This window comes from Onychomys torridus, chromosome 11, assembly GCF_903995425.1.
Source record: "Onychomys torridus chromosome 11, mOncTor1.1, whole genome shotgun sequence".
Classification (NCBI taxonomy): domain Eukaryota; kingdom Metazoa; phylum Chordata; class Mammalia; order Rodentia; family Cricetidae; genus Onychomys; species Onychomys torridus.
In genome coordinates this window covers 21,742,392-21,767,526 of record NC_050453.1, presented here as the reverse complement: position 1 = coordinate 21,767,526, position 25,135 = coordinate 21,742,392, and the positions used below count along the sequence as shown (strand labels likewise).

At 38.7% G+C, this 25,135-nt stretch overlaps 1 protein-coding gene across 1 annotated transcript; it reads right to left on the bottom strand.

The window, feature by feature from the left end:
- Positions 1 to 22,983: 22,983 nt before the first annotated feature.
- LOC118593408 (olfactory receptor 10J1-like) lies at positions 22,984 to 23,916 on the bottom strand. The gene has a single exon (XM_036202849.1). It carries the CDS (start codon positions 23,914 to 23,916, stop codon positions 22,984 to 22,986), a length of 933 nt encoding a protein of 310 aa, XP_036058742.1.
- Positions 23,917 to 25,135: the final 1,219 nt, after the last annotated feature.

The window sequence follows — 25,135 nt, the reverse complement described above, 5'->3', positions numbered from 1 at the left end:
GTGACTGCACTTACAGACTGCTTTTTCATTTTACTCCTTTGACTCTGATGTTCCTGTTGAAGCTGCTCTATATTTCTTTTCCCTAGATGCCACTCATTTTTCAAAACTAAGCAAGCCACATTCTCTGTAAAATTGTTCTTCTCCCCAGCCCAACCTATATGTCCTTTGCATATGTGGGTAGCAAAGAATGTTTTATTATTTTTATTTCTATATTACCAGCATCTTTTTGTGCCTCTGAAATCATAAAAGATACTCATATATATTATTTCATCTCATTGAAGTGTGAGGACAAGATTGCTGGTTCTTTTGAGATGAGGAACTTGAGATCATCACCTCTGTTTTGTTTAGGTAATTGCCCACATACACATAGACATCAAAGGATTGATCTAAGACTCAAACTCATGTCTTATGACTCCTTTTGATTGTTTCTTCCACCACAGAAAACTGCATCATGCAACTGTTCCCATGACAGCTAGACAGGGACCATGCATTCCCACTCTTTGAAAGCACTGTGTGGCCAGTGCAATGCAGGACATGAATGTCTCCTGGAAGAATCATAGCAAATCATTGTTCCACCACAGAAATTGCCCACTAGGAAGCAGAAAGCCAGGGTGCTACAGTGACATTTTCTTCAAGGAACAGAACACATAGTGTTTTAACCTCTGTCTCATTTTTCCCTTGTGTCTATGCCCTGGCAGCAACAAGAAAATAAATAATTGGGTTACATTTTAAATTGATGTTATGCCATTAGAACACTGGCTAGAAGCACCTCATTATCAACATGTAATTAGAAAATATGCTGGTAGTACACCTTTTTTAGTAGCCTCTACCATCTATATTACTAACCAACATATAATTATGAGAGGTTAGTTATAAAATAATTAATTCAGTAATAGAAGGATATCTTTTTCCCCAAAGTACACTTTGTTGGAATTAAAGCAAATGGACCACACTACAAAATTATTTACCATTGGACAAATTTCAAAGATAGTATTCTTTAAAGCTTTTAAAAAGTTTTATTCATTTTTCACAAATAAGCCATTTTTCATAAAGGAAAACTGTAAAAATATTTTTTTAAGTAACAAATCAATGCATTGTTGGGTCAGCTTCTGTAAGCATGATACAGAAAGAAGCCAGGTAAGACTGCAAACAAAACAAATTTTATGTTAGATGACACAGGCCATTTCTTGGTAGGGAACGTTCTTTGACCTTGATGGGTGTAGCATGGCAAGTCACTGTAAACATGCTTTATGCAGCTTTATAAACCATGTGTTTTTGGAATACGAATCATTGAAACACAAGATGGAACACAGAGTCACATTTTTTTTAAAACTAAGATTAATTCTTAATCCTGAGAAGTTCTGGTTTATTGCAATGAAACAGAATGGGAGATCTTTTAGTGTAATACATGAAAAAGTAAAGAAGGAAAAACCAGTATTCTGTCCTTCTCCACTAAGTACATAAGAACCCTTTTACACGAAAACTTAAGTGTGTAATTTATTTTTCATATGACATTGTTTTAACCACCCATGTCATTCCTCAAATTTCACTTACTTTTCTCCCTGTGAGTCCGTGTCTCATTAGAATAATAGATGTAGAAGCAGAGATGTGGCCATGGATCACAAACATTCATAAATCCGAGTCATGAAAGAAGTCATCTTGAGTGTGGCTAGTCCACATGCCTTAGAGTCAGTCCCAGGATGGAGGCCGAATGAAATGCATGGAGGTGGGGCTCTTTGGGTGTAAGATGCTCCTTCCATCTGGAGAATAAGATTTTGATTCCCAAGAAAGGTTCTCCAAGGAGCAACTCCCAGGGATTTGGGGTGCTCTTCCCTGAGAGTCACCTTGGGACAGGGGAGTGTCAGATACCAGGGGACCTCGTTATGTGGAGGGTGCATTGACTAGACTCTAGCATTTTGCTTTTTGAACTTTGAGGTAGCTTTCACTGCAAGTAGATACAAATGTGACTTATTAGTCAGGTTTTATGTTGTTTAAATAAATATTCCACTTTTATCTAGTTGAGCCTTGGAAAACCATGGTTACAAATCCCCAGTGAGCTCTAGATGAGAGTCTTAGATTCCAGGAAACTGCAATTCTCATAAAGACAAGAACCCTGCTTCATGCTGGAAGATGTTTTCTTTGTCTTTTTCTCTGTTTAAATGAAAATAGTCAGTCCTTCTTCCCTTCCTTCTTCCTTCCCTCTTTCTAGTCCTTCCTTCCTTCCTTCCTTCCTTCCTTCCTTCCTTCCTTCCTTCCTTCCTTCCTCCCTCCCTCCCTCCCTCCCTCCCTCCCTCCCTCCCTTCCTTCCTTCCTTCCTTCCTTCCTTCCTTATCTTGTGGGAATCAAAATTTTAGAGATAAAAATGATAACACGATCTTCAGTGGGAGGCCATATAAACAGAATATCAAAATAACTTGGGCAGGACATTACCCCCAGGGCCAGCATAAACACATTGGGCCTCATAAGCACAGCTTGGGGCCCTATCAACCTGGCTTCCTTGCCCCAAGTACAAGTCCCGTTTTTCCCTAGAGGGAATTTTACTCTGAATTTTTTTCTAGCATATGTCTCCTTATTGGACCATACTGCTTCTCCTCTGAGTTAACCCTTCCACATTTTACAAAATCAATCAATAATTGTCTTAATTCATAGTAAAACTGAATTTTTTCCCCATATGCAGTATTTTTCCCTTTTGTCTTTTTTTTTTTCTTTTTGAGCTGAGGATCGGACCCAGGGCCTTGTGCTGGCAAGGCAAGTGCTCTACCACTGAGCTAAATCCCCAACCCCCCTTTTGTTTTTCATAGTCTTCTCTATCCACTGAATTTGCAGTAACCTTTTAAAAGTAGGAGATTATAAAATTAAAAGGGCATGGCAAATACAAAAAATGTTACTGGAATTTGCTCTTATTGTAATATGCTCAGAGATAAATGAAAATGAAGTATTGGAGACAGAGACAGAGAGACAGACACAGAGACACAGAGACAGAGAGACAGAGACAGAGACACAGAGAACAAAATGGAGCTAGCATCCAGTTAATGTCCTATATCAAAAGGCAAATAAAAGTTCATAAATAGTTTTCAAAATTGAACAAAACTTGGGTTCAGCGGACAAGAAGGTACCAGCAGGGATTTGTCTGTAGGTGTACATGTCCACTAGTAGGCTTGGCTTCTGCCCTTGGTTTTTCTTTTGGTTTGTTTTATTTATAATTTATAATTTTAATGTAATAATGGTACTTACAGAGCACTGAATTTAAAATATGTAAGATGGAGAACACGGCAATAGAATGAACATTTGGGAACCTGTCCCTTAGCTCAATTAGAGATCTGCACTTCCATGTTTTTCCCTGTCTCCCTTCTTCTTCCAGAACCCCTCAATGCTCCAGGGGTTTATGTAATATGTTCATTTTGATTGTATGCATTTTATGCCATTGTTACACATGTATGAATGCTTAAATAATAGGTTATTGTTTATCACATATAGTTTGGATAAAATAGTCAAAATATATTATGTATGGTTCATTAAGACTTGAGTTTCTTAAAAATTCAGTCATATCTTAATTTCTGAAACGGAACTGTGGTTTATAAGTTTCAATGCCTTTTTAAAAACCCAACACTAGGATTGTTTCCAGAAATGGCAATGTTTCAAGTATTTTAATTCCTGTCCTAATTATTTATCCCAAGTATTTGCTCCTACTTTGTGCCTTTTCATTTTCTTTTAAAAAAACTTTTTAAATTAAATTTATCATTAATTTTACATCCCAACTGCAGCTTCCTGATCCCCTCTTCCCATTGCCTCCCATGCCTTTTCATGTTTTCTTTGGTGCATTTTATTGGACAAACATAGCCAATCATATTCTTGTGTGATATATTTTGTACTTTTTTTTTATCATCTATGAGAAAAGTAGCCTTCTTTTATATCAGAATATTCCCTTTTAATTCATTATGATGCATGTTAGTATTATATATTTTTATAACTAAGTGTATCCAGTGTTAATTATTATATATGGTAGAAGATGGATATTCAGATTTGTTTTAAACAGGCGATTAATTAACCTGGTCCCTTTTCCTGAAGAGTGATCCCTTCCCATACATCTCTACATCTTCACTTCTCTAACACATTTAAAAAAAAAAATCTATGTGAGCATGGGTCAGTTCAAGCACTTTATATTGTTATACTAGTAATTTCACCCCTTTACTAAAATTCCAGAGTCTTAACAGCTATAATTTCATCATAAATTTTATCAAGGAGATGATCTTATTTTATTCTTCCTGGCTGAATTGTGGCTTTTAACACAAATTTTAGAATTAGGCTTTTGGAACTGCACTAAATTAAGAAACATTTTTGAATATGTTGGTACAGGTTCTTCATTTGCTTAAATACTTTGTCTGATTCCACTTAATTTGTCTTACATTATTTATTTATTTGGAGTGGTTGGATATGTGCCGTGGCATGTGTGTTCATCAGGCTTGGCAGCAGACTGTGTCTTTATCCAGTAAACCATCTAGCCTATCCATTGACTGGGGTTTTAGGAATGTCTTCAGCCAGCTAGAAGAGTCATCTCTATGGCTGACAGTAAAACAAGGACACAGAATTAAATCAGTTAAAAGTGGTTCACAGGCAGTTTAGGAGAACTTGACCTGAGCTTCCAGGTGACCTTTCCTAGTGGGTTCACGTGGCATGCTCGATCTTCCCAACGATGCATGATAACACCTACAAAATGCTGCTCACATGGGAACCCTAGACTTTGGTCTCAGGAATCCTATTATTGACTGGCAACATCTAGATGCCACACCAGAGGGAAACCAGATATTCTTTGTCATAAAGCAATGGCATTAGCATGAATTAGCTGATTAGACAGATATCAATTGCTTCCAGGATTCTAGCATCTATGAACAAACATAAAACAAAACAAACCAAAAAAAAAAAAAAATCCGATGGCTCATATATAGCTAATTTCTTAGGAACTATCCAAAGTCTGAGGATAAACCTCCACTGGGAATGTTCAGGGGTTAGGCAACCCAGCCTTTCTGATTTAGCCCTTTCCTGTGCAAATATCTTTTTATATATTTTTTTGAGGTTTGGGTGGAGAAAATATCTTACAGTTACAATTTGAAACTTTGAAATGGAGTCTAGATAGAGTAGAACAAAACCACTTAAATAATCTTCCACCCAGATATCTCAATTATGTGAAGTGTTTTGTATTTGCTGTATTGTCATCCTCCCTTCCCAACTCTTACCTATCTTCATCACCATCATCATAACCATCTGTCTATCTATCTATCTATCTATCTATCTATCTATCTATCTATCTATCTATGTATCTCTCTCTCTCTCTCTCTCTCTCTCTCTCTATATATATATATATATATATATATATATATATATATATATATACATATGTTTTTTTCAATTCACTTAAGAGTATGTTGAAGTCACTGTGTCCCTTACTCCTAAACTCCTTAGTGGGTATTTCTTAATAAGGCAAACATTATTTTGTATAACCATGATATATGTTCACATTATGTATTTTTAAAAATCAGTGCATAATTTTCCTATGTGTAATTTGTAGTGTGGTATGTTGGGATTATATTCTATTTCCTATTAATTTTTCTCCCTGGTGTTTTGTTTCCTTGGTGATTTCTAGTCCACTAATTCTTTCCTGGGTTTGCACATGAGATGTCATGACACTAGCTATTTTAAACAACATTGGATATTACTAACACTTATTCACATTGATATTCAAATCACCACAGAATTATCTAGTGAGAATGGCTACAACTTACCTTAGACTTTCTTCCAATCTGTCCTCATTGTCTGTGTATGCTTGTTTATATTCCACACCATGATGAGGTCTAGCTTCTTTATGTACATTTCCTGCTCTGGCCCTTTATTAAGCCCTTCCTACAAGGAAATCTAGCATCTTTTGCATCATAATCAGCAACCAAGATATGGATGCCAGGTGCCCTCATTGCCATTATTATATAATCACTTTAAGGCTCTTTCCATAAAAAAAAAAAAGAAATGAAACAAAATAACAACAAATAAACAACCTTTGCTTTGGAGTGTGTGTTAATACGTATATCTTAAGATACATCTATTTAAACAGCTTGGAGCCCCAGGACTCAGAGGTTGTATAGCCCAGAGACCTAGGATAGAACCAAACATGACTGGCAAAAAAAAAGTCAATGTAAAGACGCCTATTGATATTCTGCTATACTCATAGATTGGAGCCTAACCCAGCTGTCATCAGGGAGGCTTCATCTAGCAATTGATGGAAACAGATGTAGACCCACAGACAAAAACACTAGGCAGAGCTCAGGGAATCCAGTGGAAGTGGGGGAGGAAGGATTATAGGAGACAGAGGGGTCAAGGACACCACAAGAAAACCCACAGAGTCAACTAACCTGGGCTCATAGGGGCTCATAGAGACTGAACCAGGAAGCCAGCATAGAACTAATCTAGGCCCTCTGTAATATATGTTACAGTTGTATAGCTTGGTCTTCTGGTGGGACTCATGACAGTAAGTAGAAGCAGGGGTTGTCTCTGACTCCTTTGCTGGCTTTTGGGACCCTATTTCTCATACTGGGTTGCCTTGTCCAACCTTAATACAAGGGGAGGTGCCCAGTCTTACTGCAACTTGATATGCCGGGTTTGGTTGATATCCATGGGAGGCCTGCTGTTTTCTGAATAGTAATGAGGAGGAGTAGATGGGGGAGCATAGCAGAGGTGGATGGGAAGCACTGGGAGGAGAGGAGAGAGGGGAAACTGTGGTCAGGATGTAAAAATAAAAATAGAGTTCACACACACAGAAAGATGTGTGTTTAAATTAGGGTACTTGTAGAAGTCAAGAAGCTGGAAAATGGCTACATGGTAGTGAGATTCCAAGGGAGGTGGGATAGTGGAACATAGGTGTTATCAAGTGGGGAACTAAAATAAAGGGCCAGGAAGTGCTAAATAGGGAAGAGGATAGGAGGGCGGGTGAAGTAGGGTGTGTGGGAAAGTGGTACATGAATGAAGCAATGTGAAGAGATTTCTGAGACCTTGTGAGGGAACTTCAAGGAAACAAGTCTTGTAACCTCTGTTCCTCCGTAACATGGGTTCTTCTTGGAATGTGCTTTCATCCCTTCCCAGGTGTAGTGGATAGGAGTGAATTTACTTCAGCTATTGTTATTCATATGCCTCTATGTTTTTCTCACATGTGGCTTGTTCTTGTGATTGAGCACCTGACTCGTGTGATTATTCTTAACCCTCTGAGTATGAATTGATGCCCCGAATAAAGGTGACTACTGCATGAGACTTTAGTTCACCTCATTTTCAGGCCCTGCTCTCCCAGGTTCATGCCACCAATTAGAGTGGTAAACAAAGGAGTACAATGATTGATAACTAATACTAAAGACTTGGAAAATCCATATGACAACCCGGTATTTAGAAGCCTCCTAAAATACATACTTAAGTTTAAATGGAGTTACCTTTACCATATGTGAGGGAATTATGTCTCTCCCAGATCCCATAGGCTATCAAACAAAGAGCCCATTACCAAATGTAGGTTATCTCTTCTCAATTTGTTGACCAGTAGGGTCTCATGGACCAAATTTATATAGGACATTGAAATTGTTCTTGGTTACTTTTCAATACTCGGTAGTAAGTCTCCTTTACTAAAGATAATGTAGACTTGAGTCACAGGACATGGAGAAATTAAGCTGATAATGACCTGGAAACTTCATTCCTGCTGGCCAGCTTTCATAGTGCCTGAATGTGCTATACAGAACACTGCTGGGAAGAAAAGTAAAGTCTTACCTAGATATAACCCTGAAAGGTACAGTAAGAACCAGTTTGGCAGAAGATGTGATTGCTACAATAGTTATGTGAATATTATGAGAATAACTAATTGCTTTTTGATTTCTAAATTCCACAGCTTTGACCTCATTCCTGACACTGCTTCCTGGGCCAAGAACTGGTAGCTGGGTAGGTCATAGATCATGAGAGAGAACTGCTACTATTATTCTGCAAAAATTCTGCAGCATTAAACTACATATTAATACTTATCTTTAAAAAGATTTATTTATTTTGTATGTGTATGTGTTTTTCTGTATGCATTATCTGCACCATGAGCATGCAGAAACCAAGAAGACCAGAAGGCATGCCCAAGGAGGCCATGAGAAGGCTTTGGTCAAAAAAAAAGAAAGACCCTACTGGGTAGTGGTGATGCACATCTTTAATCCAGCACTCAGGAGGCAGAGCCAGGCAGATCTCTGTGTGTTCAAGGCTATCCTGGCCTGGTCTACAGAACGAGATCCAGGAAAGGCTCCAAAACTACACAGAGAAACCCTGTCTCAAAAAACCAAAAGAAAAAGAAGGAGGAGGAGGAGGAGGAGGAGGAGGAGGAGGAGGAGGAGAAGGAAGAAGGAAGAAGAAGAAGAAGAAGAAGAAGAAGAAGAAGAAGAAGAAGAAGAAGAAGAAGAAGAAGAAGAAGAAGAAGAAGAAGGAGAAGAAAGCAGCTTTGGTCCTCTGGAACTTGAACAGCAGGACATTATGAGATGCTATGTGGGTGTTGGGAACTGAACCAAGTCCATGGTAAGGGTAGCAGGGGCTCTTAATCTCTGAGACATCTCTCCAGTCCCTTAAATAGTTCTCTTCATACAGAGAGATAACTGCAGTTCTCTACCCTCACCAGAAAAGCTTATTAGATGGTGATTAACATTGAGACCCACAACTCATCAATTTGCAGAGAATAAGAGATTAAAGTTATCTGTCCTAAATGGGTATGTATGGATATATGTATGCATATTATACTCTCTCCCTCTAGGCTCTGTCATTGCAGAATGGGGTAACAGGATCTGGAGTTAATAGGGGACTGCTGTGAAATGGTGTGTTCTGAGCATTATAGGGCAGAGGTATACAAGAACCCATAACAGATGTTGGCTGCATGCATAAGGCCTACAGAATCAAGCCATCCATAATTGCAGCATGGATGGGGGAGGGGATCATTAAATCTTACCCTCAGCAAAGGAGCTATGGGCAGTTTATAGCTATTTGGAGGAGAGAAAGTCAGTTTTCTTAAGGAAAAGGCTGCCCATGCTGGAGTGAACATCTCTACACCCATGCTCATACTAGTCACAGCAGGGTTGTTTTTTTTATTTTTTAAAGATTACATGAAGTTGGTGAGTATAGGAAGAGTTACAGGAGAGGGAATAGATGGTGGGTTTGTTAAAGAAATCATATATAGATGAAATTACCAAAAATATTTTAAATATCCTGAGATCATATACTGGGAGTACCAACTTCAAAATAATGCCTCAGAGTGTGTCATCATGCTCTCCCTTTCCATGTTATCAACTTATTTCTAAATTGCTAGTCCCTTTCACATGAAAAACATATTTTACTGAACGCCATTTGGAAACGTTCTGTGTTTATACTGTATGTATGAACATGTGTCTCTATGTGACCTTTCTTTTGTCATTCAAATACACTGCATTTTATCCACTGTCGAGTTACTTGCATTTTTCCTAAAGCAATGTACTCTTGATGTCTTTACAAATCACTGCCATAAGGTTTGTTGTACTAATTTGAAAATTTTTCTATCATAGCTTCAACAATATCACACTTGACCTGACTTACCCTAACTATGAAGATCATAAGAAAGAATCACTGCTTTTTTGTAACTGTCCACTTCTTGGAGTATGTACCTATAAGATACACTGCTGAAATCAAAATTCCATGGCCAGTGATTTGTATATTAAATATAATACATACCACCAAACAGAAACCAGAATAGGATGTATCTACTTACACATTCAGCAACGCTGAGGAAGTTTCTCATGCATTTTTCCATTAATCTTGTACATCACTATGTCTTTAAAATTTTGCCATACTGATAAGCAAAGGTGATATATTTCTTTTTTGAATTTTGATGACTTTGTGAATGTACTGAGTATCGTTTTATGTGCTTATTTGCTTCTGTGCTTCGTTTATTATAAATGTCCATTTGCATATCTTGCTCATGTTTCATACTGTGTGTTATTTGTCCTTTTCTTAGAAGAGTTCTATGATAAGAAAAAATGTCCTTTATTATACATGTTGCAAATATTTTTCTTCCATTTGTCATCTTTACTGGGTTTATGGATTTGAAAATTTGTCAGTATTGTATTTATCTCTTGACATCAGACTTTATTTCTTTTACATTTTGATTAGTGCTTAACAGGGCCCTCCTAACTCCAAGATTAGTTTTTAAAGCCACACATGCTGCCTTCTCTACTTTTTATTCTTTAATATTTGATTTATCTAAAATTTAATTGGTTATGAGCAACAAAGTTAACTGAACTCCTTAAAACCAAATTGATATAACTTTTTTTGGATCTCAATGTCATATATGGAAAAGTAAATATTACTCATACTTTTACTACCTTATGTTTCTGTATATTAGATGTTCCTCACATTATTCTTCCTTAGAATTTCTTTTCATTAGTTTCCCATTGTACTCCCAGGAATTTAAGGACACTCATCATCTCAAATGGCAAAAAAATGAAGTTTTCTTCAAAGCAAGATTTAAAAGTACTTATCTACTATTGTAAGTCTGAGTAGGGTTTGAAGATTTTTTTATGCAGAAAGTGCATATTTTTTACTCTTACGGGTTTCAGTTGGTTCAGTTTTTATGAGATGAGGTCTCATTCACTCTGTATTCCAAGGCTGGCCTTGAACTTGCAGCAATCCTTCAGCCTCTGCCTTTTGAGTACTGAGGCTATAGATCTGAGTCACCATGTCTGGCTAGTCCCATATATTGACCTGTTCTGTCATGTCTTCTCTTCCCTGATCATTGCCTATGGCACCGTCACCTAAGTGACAGCTCGCCTCGCCGTGTCCTTCATTCTATATCTGGGTCTGCTTTTTGTCACTTTCAGAATCTCTCCTGCCCTGACTTTTTCTCCTTCCCTGTTTAAATCCAGTAGGCTCTCATTCTCAAGCTTGCCTTGCACTTACCTTTGATTTCTGTGCCCCTGTTTACCAATCACAATACCAACCTTTGTTAAATCAAATTTTATTCTTGCATAGAGCAGCCATGTAGCTGAACTTAACTGGCAAAAAAAAAAAAAAAACCCTTAGTTAATAACTGGTCTTAATTAAAATTCATGACATTTAACATTAAGTAGGTTATTGATGTTGCTGGGCAACTGGGCTGTATTTCTTGCCTTTCATTCTCTTGCCTTCTTCAGTAGACATTTATTTATTTTTTTTATTTTGTTAAGAATTCAAAGCAATCAAAAGAGATCTGTGTATTCTCATAATCATATGTACCTCATGTATGTATGAATCTCTGCTCCAATATTAAGCCTTCTGTACTTAACCCTATGAGTGATCCCTCTATATTTTTCTAGTGGAGCCATCTACCACATGGTTACCCATCACAACCCCTCAGTCATCCTTGTGTCTTTTGAGTCTTCAATTTATATTATATCAGGTTCATTTATGTTATGGTTAGTTCTTGTTGTCACCTTGACACACTTGAGAAGACAGAATCTCAATTGAGTAATTGCCTCCATCAGACCAGTGTGTGGGCACGAGGGTACAAATTTCTGTTCTAGTTTGCTTCTCTGTCACTAGGATAAAACACTGACGGAAAGCAACTTGGGAAAGGAAAGGAATCATTTCATCTTACAGGCTGTAATCTGATATTAAGCAAAACTGAGGCAGGAACTTCAAACAGAACCCATTGAAGAATGCTTCTTACTGTCTTGCTTCCTCTATGTGGTAGGGTGAGAGCCTCTCTCAAGAAAGTCCAGGAGACACTATTAGTGAAGGTGCAGCCTCAGTTGTAGTGGGAATTCCAGGATTGTAGGGGTCCAGAAGAGAAGCAGAGGTTTGGCACCACATGGAAGGATTGGGGTCACCAAAAAGGCCAGAAGACTGAGAAAGGGCATCCTCAGTTGCAATGACTTTAACTAGCAATCAAGAAAATTTCCCACTGTTGGTGGTACCATCCCTGCTAGGTGAGCTTGGGCAGCACAGGAAAAGTAGCTGAACAAGCCAAGTGCAGCCAGCCTGTAGCAACATCCTCTACAGTTTCTGCTTTAAGTTCCTGCCTTGGCTTTGCTTAATGGTGTGGACTGTAGCCTGTAAGCTGAAATGCACCCCACCCATTTACTTTGGGCCAGTGTTTTGTCAGAGCAAAGAGGAGACAAACTAGACCAGTTTAGAAAGACATGCATACATTTGCTATAAATTCTCTAGTAAAACTTAGCAAAATCAATCATCCTTGACCCACATTCTTCTTCAGTTATAGGATAATTGATTTGTTTCTTTTTACAGAAAAACTATATGAAGGAGTTTGGTGTCTTCAGTTTATCACCCCTATTCATTTTTTAGAAGTATTGTGTATATGATGTGTGTGTGGGTATGATGTGTAATGTGTGAAATGGTGTGTGTGTGTGTGTGTGATGTGTAATGTGTGTGTGGTGTGTAATGTATGTGTGTGTATGTGTGGTGTGTGATATGGGGTGTGTGTGTGTGTATGTGTGTGTGTGTGTGTGTGTGTGTGTGTGTGTGTGTGTGTGTTGTATATGGATGAACACATATATTTGGGGAGTTTTGTTGCTCTATCACTCTCTACTTTACTACTTTTTGAACTAGGGTCTCTTACTGAACTTCAATTTGGACTGACAGCCAGCAAGGCCCACTGATCCTTCTGTCTTTAGTCCTCCCTACAAACCCCAAGGTTTTGTCAGCCTGCACCTGTGACTGACCTTTTGAGTAGGTGCTGAGATCCAACTCGTGGCCCCGAGCTTACACAGAGCTCTTATTCACGGAGCTATCTTGAGTAAACTTCTCCACTCCTGAATAGCTTTAACTGTGTCAATACATATTTTACCCAAGTGACTAAACTTAGCCTTGTAGTTCTAAATTAAATGATCAGTTCTAATTCACCATCATTACCATTGGACGAAGTTGATCAAGTTTTTCCTCTGGAAAGCTCTTCTCACACATCATCAGGAAAGATGCTTTCTTGTTTCTCTTGCCTCCTCCTGGTGTTTTTTGTCCCTCTTCTTTTCCTCAGTATCTCAGTACTGAAGTTCCCCAATGTTCAGCCACAAACTACTTCTTTTTTTCCTTCTGAAATGACATTCTACATCCCAGGCTGCCTTTGAACCTACTATATAGTATAATATTATCTTAAACTTCTGGTCCTCTTGCCTCTATCTCATGAACATGCTGAGAGTTCAGTCATATACCACTACTCTCAGTGATACAGTGTTGGGAACCAAACTCAGGCCCAAAAGTTCCCAAGGGAAATAGATAATTACCTCCTTCAGCCTTGCTGAGAAAAACTTCTTTTTGCAGTGGGCAATGCAGAAACTCGTAACTTGTCAATATGCTGGGAATAAATGATGCTTATTTCCAAACTGGATCCCTGTTGTATCACCCCTGAAAGACTTAGGAAACCTTGTGGAAGAGGAGGCTGGAAACAATGTAAAAGCTGGAGGATGGAGAGGAGAGGTGTGAAAAGCTATGTTTTAAACATGCCAAGGTTGTTGCACTGATGAATCCCAGGAGCTATAGTTACCATATACAATACTTACACAAGGATGAGCCAGTTAACACTCCAGCAGGGATGGAGGAGGAGCCTAGGGCCCTACCCCTCCCAGAAGAACTACTGGCATTTGATGGTTGCTGGGAGAAGAAGGGGAATCATTTTCATTTTCATTTTTTTTTTTTACTTTTTAATTTTTCTTATTCTTACATCATTAAGAAATTTCTGTTCATTTTATATACCAACCTCAGATGCCCCTCTCCTCCTTCTTCCTGCCATCCCAAGCCTTCCCCTGCAACCTAACCTCCATTCCAATTACCTCCAAGGTAAGGCCTCCCATGGGGAGTCAGCAGAGCCTGGTACATTCAGTTGAGGCAGGTACAAGCTCCTCCCCTTGAAACAAGACTGTGTAAGGTGTCCCACCATAGGCATTGGGCTCCAAAAAGCCAGCTCATGCACCAGGGACAGATCCTGATCCCATTGCCGGGGAGGGGGGCAAGCAGGTCAAGCTAAGCAACTGTCTTGTTTATGTAGAGGGCCTAGTCCAATCTCATGGAGGCTCCACAGCTGTTGGTCCACACACATTTCATGAGTTCCCTCTAGTTTGGATTGGTTGTCTCTGTACATTTCCCTATCATGATCTTGATGCCCCTTGCTCATAGAATCCCTCTTCTCTTTCTTTTACTGGACTCCTAGAGCTTGGCCTGGTTCTTGGCTGTGGATCTCTGTGTCTCCTTCCATCAATTACTGGATGGAGGCTCTATAATGACAGTTAGGGTATTCACCAATCTGATTACTGGAGTATGCCAGTTCAGGTAACCTTTCCACTATTGCTGGCATTCTAAGGTGGGGTCATCCTTGTGGATTCCTGGGAACTTCCCTAGCACCCTATTTCTCCCTGCTTCCATGTCTCCCTCTATCATGGTATCTTTTTCCTTGCCCTCTCATACTGTCCCTGTTCCAGCTCGACGATTTTGTTTCATTATGTTCCCATCCCCCAACTCCTACCCTCCATTGTGCCCCCACACCCAGTTTGCTCATGGAGATCTCATCTGTTCCCCTTCCCAGGGAAATCCATGCATCGCTCTTAGGAATATCCTTGTTAACTAGCTTCTCTGAGGTTGTGGGTTGTAGTCTGTTTATCCTTTGCTTTACATCTAGCATCCACTTATGAGTGAGTACATACCATGTTTGTCCTTCTGAGTCTGGGTTACCACACTCAAGATGATATTTTCTAGTTCCATCCATTTGCCTGCAAATTTCATTATGTCATTGTTCTATACTGTTGAGTAGTACTTCATTGTGTATATGTGTCACATTTTCTTTATCCATTGTTTGGTTGAGGGGCATATAGATTATTTCCAGGTTCTGGCTATTATGAATAATGCTTCTATGAACACAGTTGAGCATGTGTCCTTGTGGTATGATTGAGCATTCCTTGGGTATATGCCCAAGAGTGGTATAGCTGGGTCTTGAGGTAGATTGGGGGAATCATTTTCTACAGTGGCATAGCTGCTGAGAAGTGGCCCATGTTCTAGTCTGTACACGCTTATGCAAGCAGCTCTAGCTCAACACAGCATGCCACTTGAAAAGAAAGACATGAAAAAGGAAGGGTATTTGTTGGGAAGAAGGGGTTCAACAGTGGTGGGATGGGGAAAACATAGGGTACAGAATTGATGTGATCAAGATATTGTATATGCATTATGATATTGCCAAATATTAAATGAAAAATATCAGTTGAAAAGACCAACCATCACATGGGCCATCATGAGGGAAGTAGACTTTATCTTATGTAAAGTGGGACTGCATTAGATAAGTTTAACTGGGAGAGAGGTGTGATATGATTTTCATTTTTAAGAGATAACTGGCTGTTATGCAAGATATTGGTTGGAAAAGAAAAAGAGTAAACAAGGAGACTACAGGGGGAGTCCTGACAATGCCAGAGGGGACAAGCAGACCAAAATAAGAGAAAATTCCTCAGAAGTTAAAGTATCACTGGAACCATAGCTCACAGAAGAAGGACAAGAAAACCAGGTGACTATCAGCTAAAATAACGCATTTACACAGTAGTCAGTGTTTCCTAACATGACAGAAAAAGTATCTGTCTATCAATATCAGAAACTCCACAGGGAAAATATCTAAACAACATGGTAGTCAAGCAACACACTTCTTTAAAAAGTCCCATGGAAAAAACTTAAATACAAAATGTGGTGATATTGTGTTCCCCAATATTTATTGTGAACCTTAATAAACTTACCTGGTGTCAGAGAACAGAACAGCAACTAGATAGACATAGAGGTCAGAAAATGGTGGCACACTCACCTTTAATCCAAGCATTCTGGAGGCAGAGATACATCCAGCTCTTTGTGAGTTCAAAGCCCAACTGGAAACATGCCTTTAATCCCAGGAAGGGATGGCAGGAAGCAGAAAGGTATATAAGACATGAGGGCCAGGAACTAGAGCTGGTTAAGCTTTTAGGCTTTTAGCAGCAGTTCAGCTGAGATCAATTTGGATGAGGACTCAGAGGCTTCCAGTTTGAGGAAACAGGATTGGCTAAGAAATTGGCAAGGTGAGGTTAGCTGTGGCCTTTTCTGTCTCTCTGATCTTTCAGCATTCACCCCAATAACTGTCTCCAGGTTTATTTTTATTAACAAGACCTTTTAAGATCATGTAACAACAACAACAACAACAACAACAACAGCAACAACAACAACAACAACAACAAAAGGAATAAAAAAAATCCAGCATGCTACAATATGTGATAATACATAAAACAGTGGTTCAGAAAGGCATTTACAATATTGAAATGAGTATTTTAGCAGGAAACAAATCAAGGAAATGAGTTGCAACTCCAAGAAGGTATAAAGAAGGAAAGCAGGTTCCAACTGGAAAAAGGAGAAAATAACAAAGATAGGAACAGAAGCAAAACAAAGACAAAAACAAAACAAAAAACAAAAACAAAAAAACAACAAAAAACCTGGGAAAAAAAGAAATAAATTAATAGAAAAAGCATTTAAGAAAGATCTTGAAAAATAATCAATTAAACTGATAAGTATAAGATATAATTGATAAGCATGTAATTGACAAAAATAAATTAGAAAGGACACAAATCAAAAGTACCATAAACAAGGAAGAAATATCTCCTTCAGCTATTAAAGGATAATACGAAAATAGTTTGAATAACTTTATGTTCATAATTCTAGCAATTTGAAAGACAAACTAATTCATCAGAAAATTCTGCCTGTGGCTTAGAGAAAAAGTATTTTCATCAGAATATCAGCAAAATAATAGAAAAATTATTACAAATCCAACAGTGCATAAAAAGAATTATAGACCATCCTGGATTTATTCCAGGAAAACAAAGTTAGATCAATTTTTAAACATCAAGCATTGGTATTCATCGCATTAGCATTTTAAATAAGAAACCTTATGATTATGTAAGTGAATGTAGAAAATCATTTAACAAAACCCACCACTCATTTATAAGAAAAACTTGACACAAGCTAAGAATATATGGTAATTACCTCAGCTTGATAAAGATCATATTTTTTTAAAAAAACTATAGCTACCATTGTAGATATTTAACATTGTTGCAGAAATTCTAGCCCTTTGAATAACACAATAAAACAAAACAAAAAATATAGATGAGAAAGGGAGAAAAACACCATCTCTATTTTTACATATGTTTATCTGTATTTTTAAAAAGTCTCAGCATATCTGCAGAAATAAGATACAGCAAACTCCTGGTGTGACTAAATTAAGCAAAACTATAGCATATACTATCAAAACACAAAAATAAATTCAGTTTTGGCAGATCAGTAATAAGCATGATGAAATAAAAATTTTAAATGCAGTATTAGCCAGATGCGGAGGCTGTAACATCTGCATTTGGGATACTGAGGCAGAAAGATCATGATTGCAAGATACATAGTGAATCCAAGACCATCCAGAACTATACAGAGGGGTTCTAATACAACAACAGTCACAACAGACATACAAAAGAAAACCATTTATACTTTCTTCAAGGAAAATGAATTACCTAAGTATACAGTTAACAAAACGTGTCTAAGTATGTGCTGAAAAGTTAGATAAAACTATGTAATTGAACATAAATATTGTCTTTATGATCAGAAGACTTACAACATTACTTGAAATTGCTTTTTCAGATTGATTTGTAGATTTGATGGAATTCCCATCTCAGTGAGACTTTTGTAGACATGAAAGAGCTTATTACAAAATGTGGATTTAAAAACCACAGGCCTTGGGCCAGCCAGAGTGTTTGGAGAAGGGATAGAAAAGTGAGGGAAATCACGTCACTTAGCAGGTCTTGTTTAGTTCACAGAGAGAGGAATTGGTTGAAACGAGACCCCAGGCCACTGTAGCAATACAGACGGCACAGGAGTTGATCCTCCGCCTGCTGCTTGATTGACATATCACAAAGGTGCAAGCACAGTACCATGAAAAATCTTTCAACAACAGTTGGCTCAAAGCAATTGAGCATCTATGAACAAAAATTATTCTTCATCTACACTGCATGCCTTATGTAAAATTAACACAGGATGCAGCACAGATTACAGTGTAAAACTATCACAGTGAACATAATTCCAAGAAATGTGAAAAATTTTGATTCAACAGGGACCTTAAATCAGTGGAAAATAATTTTTAATAATAACAAAGAATCAAAATGATTAGGTCAAACTCCTGTAAATTTATTTGTCAATGCAATGGACTCTCAATAAATTGCCATCAGAATTTAGTTTGTATGATTCATGTTCTGAGTAAGTTGAACATGTTGCTTTTAAAATTTGTATGAAATGATATGAATAACAACCAAAATCCCAAAGAAGAATAATGACAGTGTATAATTGAAATTTTAAAAGTTATGAGTGTAAATGCTGTTGACCAATTGAATGAATACAGAAATGTGATAGAATTGAAGTTTTATGACTATACAAAGATTGCCACAACATAAGTTGTTCCAGTTTGTAATGGAAAAAAGTATGATTTGTCACTCTAAACGTTATCATGAAAAGAAAAAGGCTGAATCCCAGGAAATGCCAGTATTTAAAGGCAAATAGGAATTACTACCAATAAGGAAATCAACTGTGGTAAGGCTGAGTTTAACATGGCCATTATGCAGAGTGAGAACTTAGAACTTTGCCCTCCTTTCAGGGCTCAGGGAACCCCAGGGAAGAGAAGACAAAAAGAGCATAAGACCCAGTGGGGAGAGAGAACATGAGGAGAACAAGGTCGTCTAAATCAACTGAGCAAACCTCACATGAACTCACAGAGACTGAAGCAAAAAGCCCAGGGCAAGCATGGGCCTATCCCAGGTCTTCTGCACATGTATTATAGCTTTCAGTTTAGTATTTTTTGTGACCTCTGAAAGTATTAATGAGTGGGTCTCTGATTCTTGTGACCACTTGGGGCTCTTTTCCTTCTGTTGGTCTGCCTTGTCCAACTTTGATATAAGGGTTTATTATTTTATCTTAATATATTTTATTTATTGCATTTGGTTGTTACCTCTTAGAAGCCTGTTCTGTCCTAATGAGAGACAGAAAGGAGAAAGATCCAGATGGAAGGGGAAGTGGAGAGGAACTGGGAGGAGTGAAGGGAGGGGAAATTGTAATCAAGATATATTTTTTTTAAAAGGGAAAAAAGAAGTATTTAGATAATTATATATATATTTTTCTGGATAAAAAGAGGATCTACTTGAGATAGCAGGAGGAGAGGAGCTTAACTGTGAGCTTAACTTGCCCCTTCAGAAAAGAAGCAAGGAAGCAAGGAGCGGGTGACCACCATGTCTACTGTACATTAGGTGTTTCTAGACTAACTCCCTTCTTCAAGAAATAAGGCCTATCCTAATGTGCAGGTCTAATCAACAATTCTGAAAAGACAGCCATCTTTTTAAAAGTCCTAAAAATGCATCAGGCCCTCCATGTGCTTGGATGATGCTTGGAAACCAGATAAAAGCACAGTTTCAGGAATGTGAGCATGGATAGACAGAGTGCTCTTTTTCTAGCTTTGACTGACAAACTCAAATATGTAAAAATATACATTGTTATCACCATAATCCCTGCTTTCTCCATTCTCCCTCCCATTCCCATTTCCCACTTGGTCCTTACAGTTCCCCACCTCACACTTGTATCTTTTCTTGTTTTCTTTTTGGTACTCACTGATTTGGAGCCCTGTATTTTAAGTCTTTTCTTACTACTTTTTCTTTTTTAGCAAGAAAATAAATCTCTGTCAACCCAATAGATGTATCGGTCATTGGAGGTAGACCTGTGCAGAAACAGGAAAAGGCCATCTTTCTAACTAGATGGAAAACCTCACCCTACATATCAGATGGAGAGCTGGCTGGCAGACAGGATTAACCTCCAGTAAGAGAGATTTGAACTCCATTCTGATGGAAACTTGTGTACTATTGGAGAGCTATACTTTTTCAATGGAATTTTCTATTCAAGGGCAATAAGATTATGACAGGAGCTTTTTTCCTGAAGGTTCCAAATGAGAAGTAAATGATTTCTGAATTTCCAAAGAAACAAACTCTGGGTAGAAATCTTGTGGGCAGTAATCTAATGCTTCTCCTCTTTTTCCAATTGTTATTGTTATTCTACATTGTTCTAGGAGGTGTTATTTGTCCTGGGGAAGAACCAGAATAAGCCATAGGGGAAGTCAACTGCATTTCAAAAGGACTTTTAAAAACTTATAACTGAAACATTTTTATTGAAAACTAAAAGAGGCTTTAAGTTTAACAGACTTTTCTAGAGGGGAAGTCCCCTAGTAGTTTGGAGAAGTGGTTTGGAATATCAAAATCTGAGCACTAAAATACTCTATGTGTGAAAAACATATGTGAGTATGTGTAGCTGGAAGATTTCCTTTGTCCTGTCTGGCCTGCCATCAGGACAAATTTTTCACCCATAGTCCCACTGCATTTTGTAAAGTAATCACAACTGCTCGGCCATTAGCTAAGGCTTACTACTCACTAGATCTTACACTTAAACTCAGCTCATTTCTGTTAATCTATATATTGCCATGTGTTCTGTGGCTTTACATGTGTGCCATTACGTACTGCTCCCTGGACAGCAGGGTGGTATCTCCTCACTCAGCCTTCCTCTTCCCAGAATTCTCCTTGTCTGCTTATCCCACCTATACTTCCTGCCTGGATACTGGCCAATCAGCATTGTATTTATCAACTGATTAGAGCAACACATTCACAGCATTCAGAGTGACATCACCCATCAAGTATGTAACTGAAAAAAATTTGGGGTTTTCTGTTTGAATAACATAAAGACATACAACCTTTGGAAAAGACAGCATTGCAGCCAGTGGGACACTGAGGGAGGCAGACTCTTGGTCCTGCCCCACCTAAACCTTGATGCCCTCAAGGACAGAAAGGAGTCAGTGCAGCAGGGGACTGTGAATGTTCCTCACATTCCAGAGAAGCCTCTCAGGAAGGCTTGAATCCTGGCAGGGAGAGGTAGGTAAGTGAGGTGTTAGGTGAATGGTTTGAGGATGCCAAGTTGACATTAGTTCACTACATCACAGAACCACAAATACAGCTGAATAATCTAAGATGATAACAGGGTGATGAAGAAATGGCAGACATAGAACGAACCCAGGCTGTCCACAAGCAAGACATGAATCACACTGATGAAAGAACACAGAACTACCAAAGTCCTCTCAATGCTTGACACTGAGCGTGACTGTGGGTCGTGTATCTTCCTGGACTCTAACAAGTGGAGGTAGACATGAGCATGGATGAGGTTTCTTTCCCTCCAGCCTAGGGAATGTTGCCCAGAACTGGATTCTCTACACGGCACTGTGAGCAAAATTAGAAGGAAAGCAAAGAGCAGTGCCTCAAATTTATTCTTTACTCAGCCTAGATTACTCATCTTTGACTGACTGGGCTTACATAAAAAATCTAAGTAATTTTCCCTCCATCGGGAGTGCTAGAAATTCTGAATGAAAAGGCAGACAGAAAGGGGGAACTTTCTTAGATTTATTTCCCTGCATACATGGTGTATCACATGCATATATTTTATTTGATATTTCTGTATTTTGACAACATTTTACAAAGAGAATGATGTATACTCATGTGTTTTTTGTAGTTACTGAACTTAATTTCTTAATATAATAAAACACTTTGATTTGTTCAATAATTATGCCCTCCAATTCCTAAGTTTTATTCATCCATTTATGTCTTCTCACAAATTGAATCTAAAATTTACCCCCATTGTTCTCTTTTTTTCATTTTTTTGAGGTAAGGAAGAGTAAATAGTCTATCGTTTCATTTATAACTCAGTTTAACTGAATATTATGGGAGTCTTCATGTCAGAATTCCTTACTATTTACATTGCTCAGTTTTTCAGCAGTAAAAGAATTATTTCACAAAGGAGCTGTCCTGGCTGGAATTTCCACCAAATTCCTTTTCCTTGCCCTGATAACTTGGCTAACAAAAAGAAGAAGGAGGCTCCATTAGAAGACTTTTGCTAAATTTCTTCTGCCCCTCTAGCCCCCCTCACCATGGCATCTCACACCTTGACTCAACTCTCAGGAAGTTCTCCGGAGATTTCTTCCTAACCTTTCCTTCTTTGCCAATTTCAGAGAATTCTCAGCAATCGTCTCCCTTAAGAGCCCCCTCGTCCTTTCTGAGGCTTAAAACAATTACTTTTCTATGAAGGATGCTTTATTATTAGCCCCCAAAACCTCTCTCCAATATCTGACTTCTCATCAATAAGAAGCATAGAATAGACCAAGTCGTTTGCATTCAGATGGAATGGCTAGACTCCCATGGCTACCTATACTGATTAGAATGGTTTTCCATTTAATGTCCCCTTTTTTCTCCACTGCCTCTCCTGATTCCCCCTACATTAGGAGTTCTACCTGTTGCACATAGTAATTGTGGAATTCCTTTGGAGTTCTATGTGTGGCTGCTAGAAGATAGTTTGTCTGGAAAGTTTTAGCTCATTCCAAATTCATTTCTTAAAAGATCTCTTCAGTTTCACATTGTTTATCTTATTAAAACACAAGGCAGTTAGATGTCTATATTTATCCTTCCAACTCACCACTTTCTCAAGCATCTAATTTATATTAAGAGAATATTCCATTGAGTAATGTTTAATGTGTTGTTTATAATTCAGCAAGAAATAGATAGATCCCTTTAAATTTAAGCTCAAAATGAACATAAGATCACACTTTGACCTTGTAATTATCTTCTGGAGTAGGGCCAATGGCTGTCTGTGCACAGGTCTTGCAAATGACCTGTGTTTTTATTATGTTAACAAAGAGGGTAAGGAAATGTAACACAATTGTTAGAGGCTGCCTCATAGCTCTTCTTTAGTCCTGGCCTTGGCCCTCGCTATGACACATGAGACTTCTAATCACAGGAGATCCTGGCTTTATCACTTTACCTATCGTGTTCCATATGAAAAAGATGAAATTATTAGGGCATAAATTAGCAACTATGACAGGGATTTCCTACCCAATACTTTCCGCAGAGCATCCTGGACTTCTTTATTTCTCAGACTGTACACAACAGGGTTTAGTAGAGGTGTTATAACAGTGTAAGTCACTGAGATCAGCTGGTCCTGGTCTCTGGTGTTCTCTGACTTGGGCTTGAAGTAGACAATAGAGGCACAACCATAGTGGATCACTACCACAGTGAGGTGGGAGGCACAGGTGGCGAAAGTTTTCTTCCAGCCATCAGCTGAGGCAATCTTGAGAATGGTGGAAATAATGAGAACATAGGAGATGAACAGGAAAGTGGCAGGTGCTGTGATTACCAGGAGGGTAAGAGCTAATGTCAAGATGTCATTGATGACTGGCACTGCACAGGCCAGATTCAAAACAGGTCGGACATCACAGAAGAAATGTTCAATCAGTGAGTGGCAGAAGGGCAGCCTGAAAATGGACATCACCTGAACTAGTGAGAGAAAGAACCCTGTGGCACAGACTGAAGATGCCAGAATGGCACACACTCTCCAATTCATGATGATGCTATAACGAAGTGGGTTGCAGATGGCCACATAGCGATCATAACCCATGGCTGCTAGCAGGAGACAGTTGTTGATTCCAAATCCAAGGAAAAAGAAGAGCTGTGTCCCACATCCCTCCAGGGAGATGGTTTGGCTCAGACCCACAAGGCTAGCAAGCATTCGTGGGATGATGACCAGGGAATAGAAAGTCTCTGAAGTGGAGAGAACACTTAAGAAGAAATACATGGGGGTGTGAAGGTGGTGGTCAATACGGATAATGGTCACAATGATGACATTGCCAGCCAGAGTCAGGATGTATAGGGCAAGGAAGACAATAAATAGCATGAGTTGGTATTCTTGGAAATTGGAGAAACCTTGGAAAACAAACTCTCTTACCTCTGTGAAGTTGACTGTCTTCATTTCAGAACTGAAAGATAAAGAGAAGGTGAATACAATGTCTTAGGGTCAGAGATGCCCCTGAGTACACTGCAGAGCAAAGGTCCTGTACAGCAGGATCAGTTCAAAACTCTATGGATGGAAGTATAAGGAAGTTCAATCCATAAAGTGCTCATATTCAAAGCATGGCTCCCTAAATCCAATCACTATAACTTACATTTTTTAACATATATAAATAAGAGTCAGGAATGGTGGCATGTATTTTAAAAAATTACTTGGATTTTACTGAAAATAGATTCTGCTCTCATATTATACATCCTGACCACAGTTTTCATTCCCTTCCTTCTACTCCTACCAGCTCCCTCCAATGCCCTAGTCTCTCAGATCCACCCATCTTTGTTTCCTTTTCAGAAAAGAGCAGGCCTCTAAGAGATTGACAGCCAAACAGGACAAAACAAGATGCAGGAAGACAAAGCAACCCAATAGGAGAAAAAAAATGTCCTAAGGGCTGGTAACAAACACCTGCTCCACTGCTAAGTGTCCCAGGGAAACACCAACTACCAGCTATAAGACATATGCAGAGGACTTGGTGCAGACCCATGTAGGCCTCACGCTTGCCTCTTCAGTTTCTGTGAGCCCATATAAGCCCTGCGTAGAGGGTTCTTTTGGCTATGTTCTCCTGGCAGCCTTCACCCGCTATGACCCCTATAATCTTTCAACACCCTCTTTTGTGGGGTTAGGACTTCCAATTTAGACTCTCTCTCTTCATCAGGTTTGGCTGTGGGTCTTAAACTCACTCCCATCTTCTGCCCCTCTGATGGGGCCATGTGCTTATAATCCCAGAATTGGGGAGGTAGAGACAGGAAGATCCTTGGGGATCATGGCCATTCAGATTAGCCTCAATTAGTTCCAGGCCAATAAAAGACTCCGTTAGAAAATTTAAAAAATAAACAAATGAAAGTGAATGACATCTAGGGAACAGTTGAGATTGGCATCTGGCCTCCATGCAGGCACACACATGCACACATGCCTGCACATAATGTGTACTTTCATATACAAGAGCACACACTCACAAATGAAATTAAAAGTAAAACAAGGCTGGGCAGTGTTGGTGCACACCTTTAATTCCAGAACTTGAGAGGCAGAGGCAGGCAGATCTCTGAGTTGGAAGCCATCCTGGTCTCCAGTGGATGTTCTAGGACAGCCAGGGCTACACAGAGAAACCCTATCCTGAAAATAAAAA

Excerpts from the sequence above, each read along its gene's own strand:
- LOC118593408 (XM_036202849.1), bottom strand. The coding sequence starts at position 23,916 with ATGAAGACAGTCAACTTCACAGAGGTAAGAGAGTTTGTTTTCCAAGGT.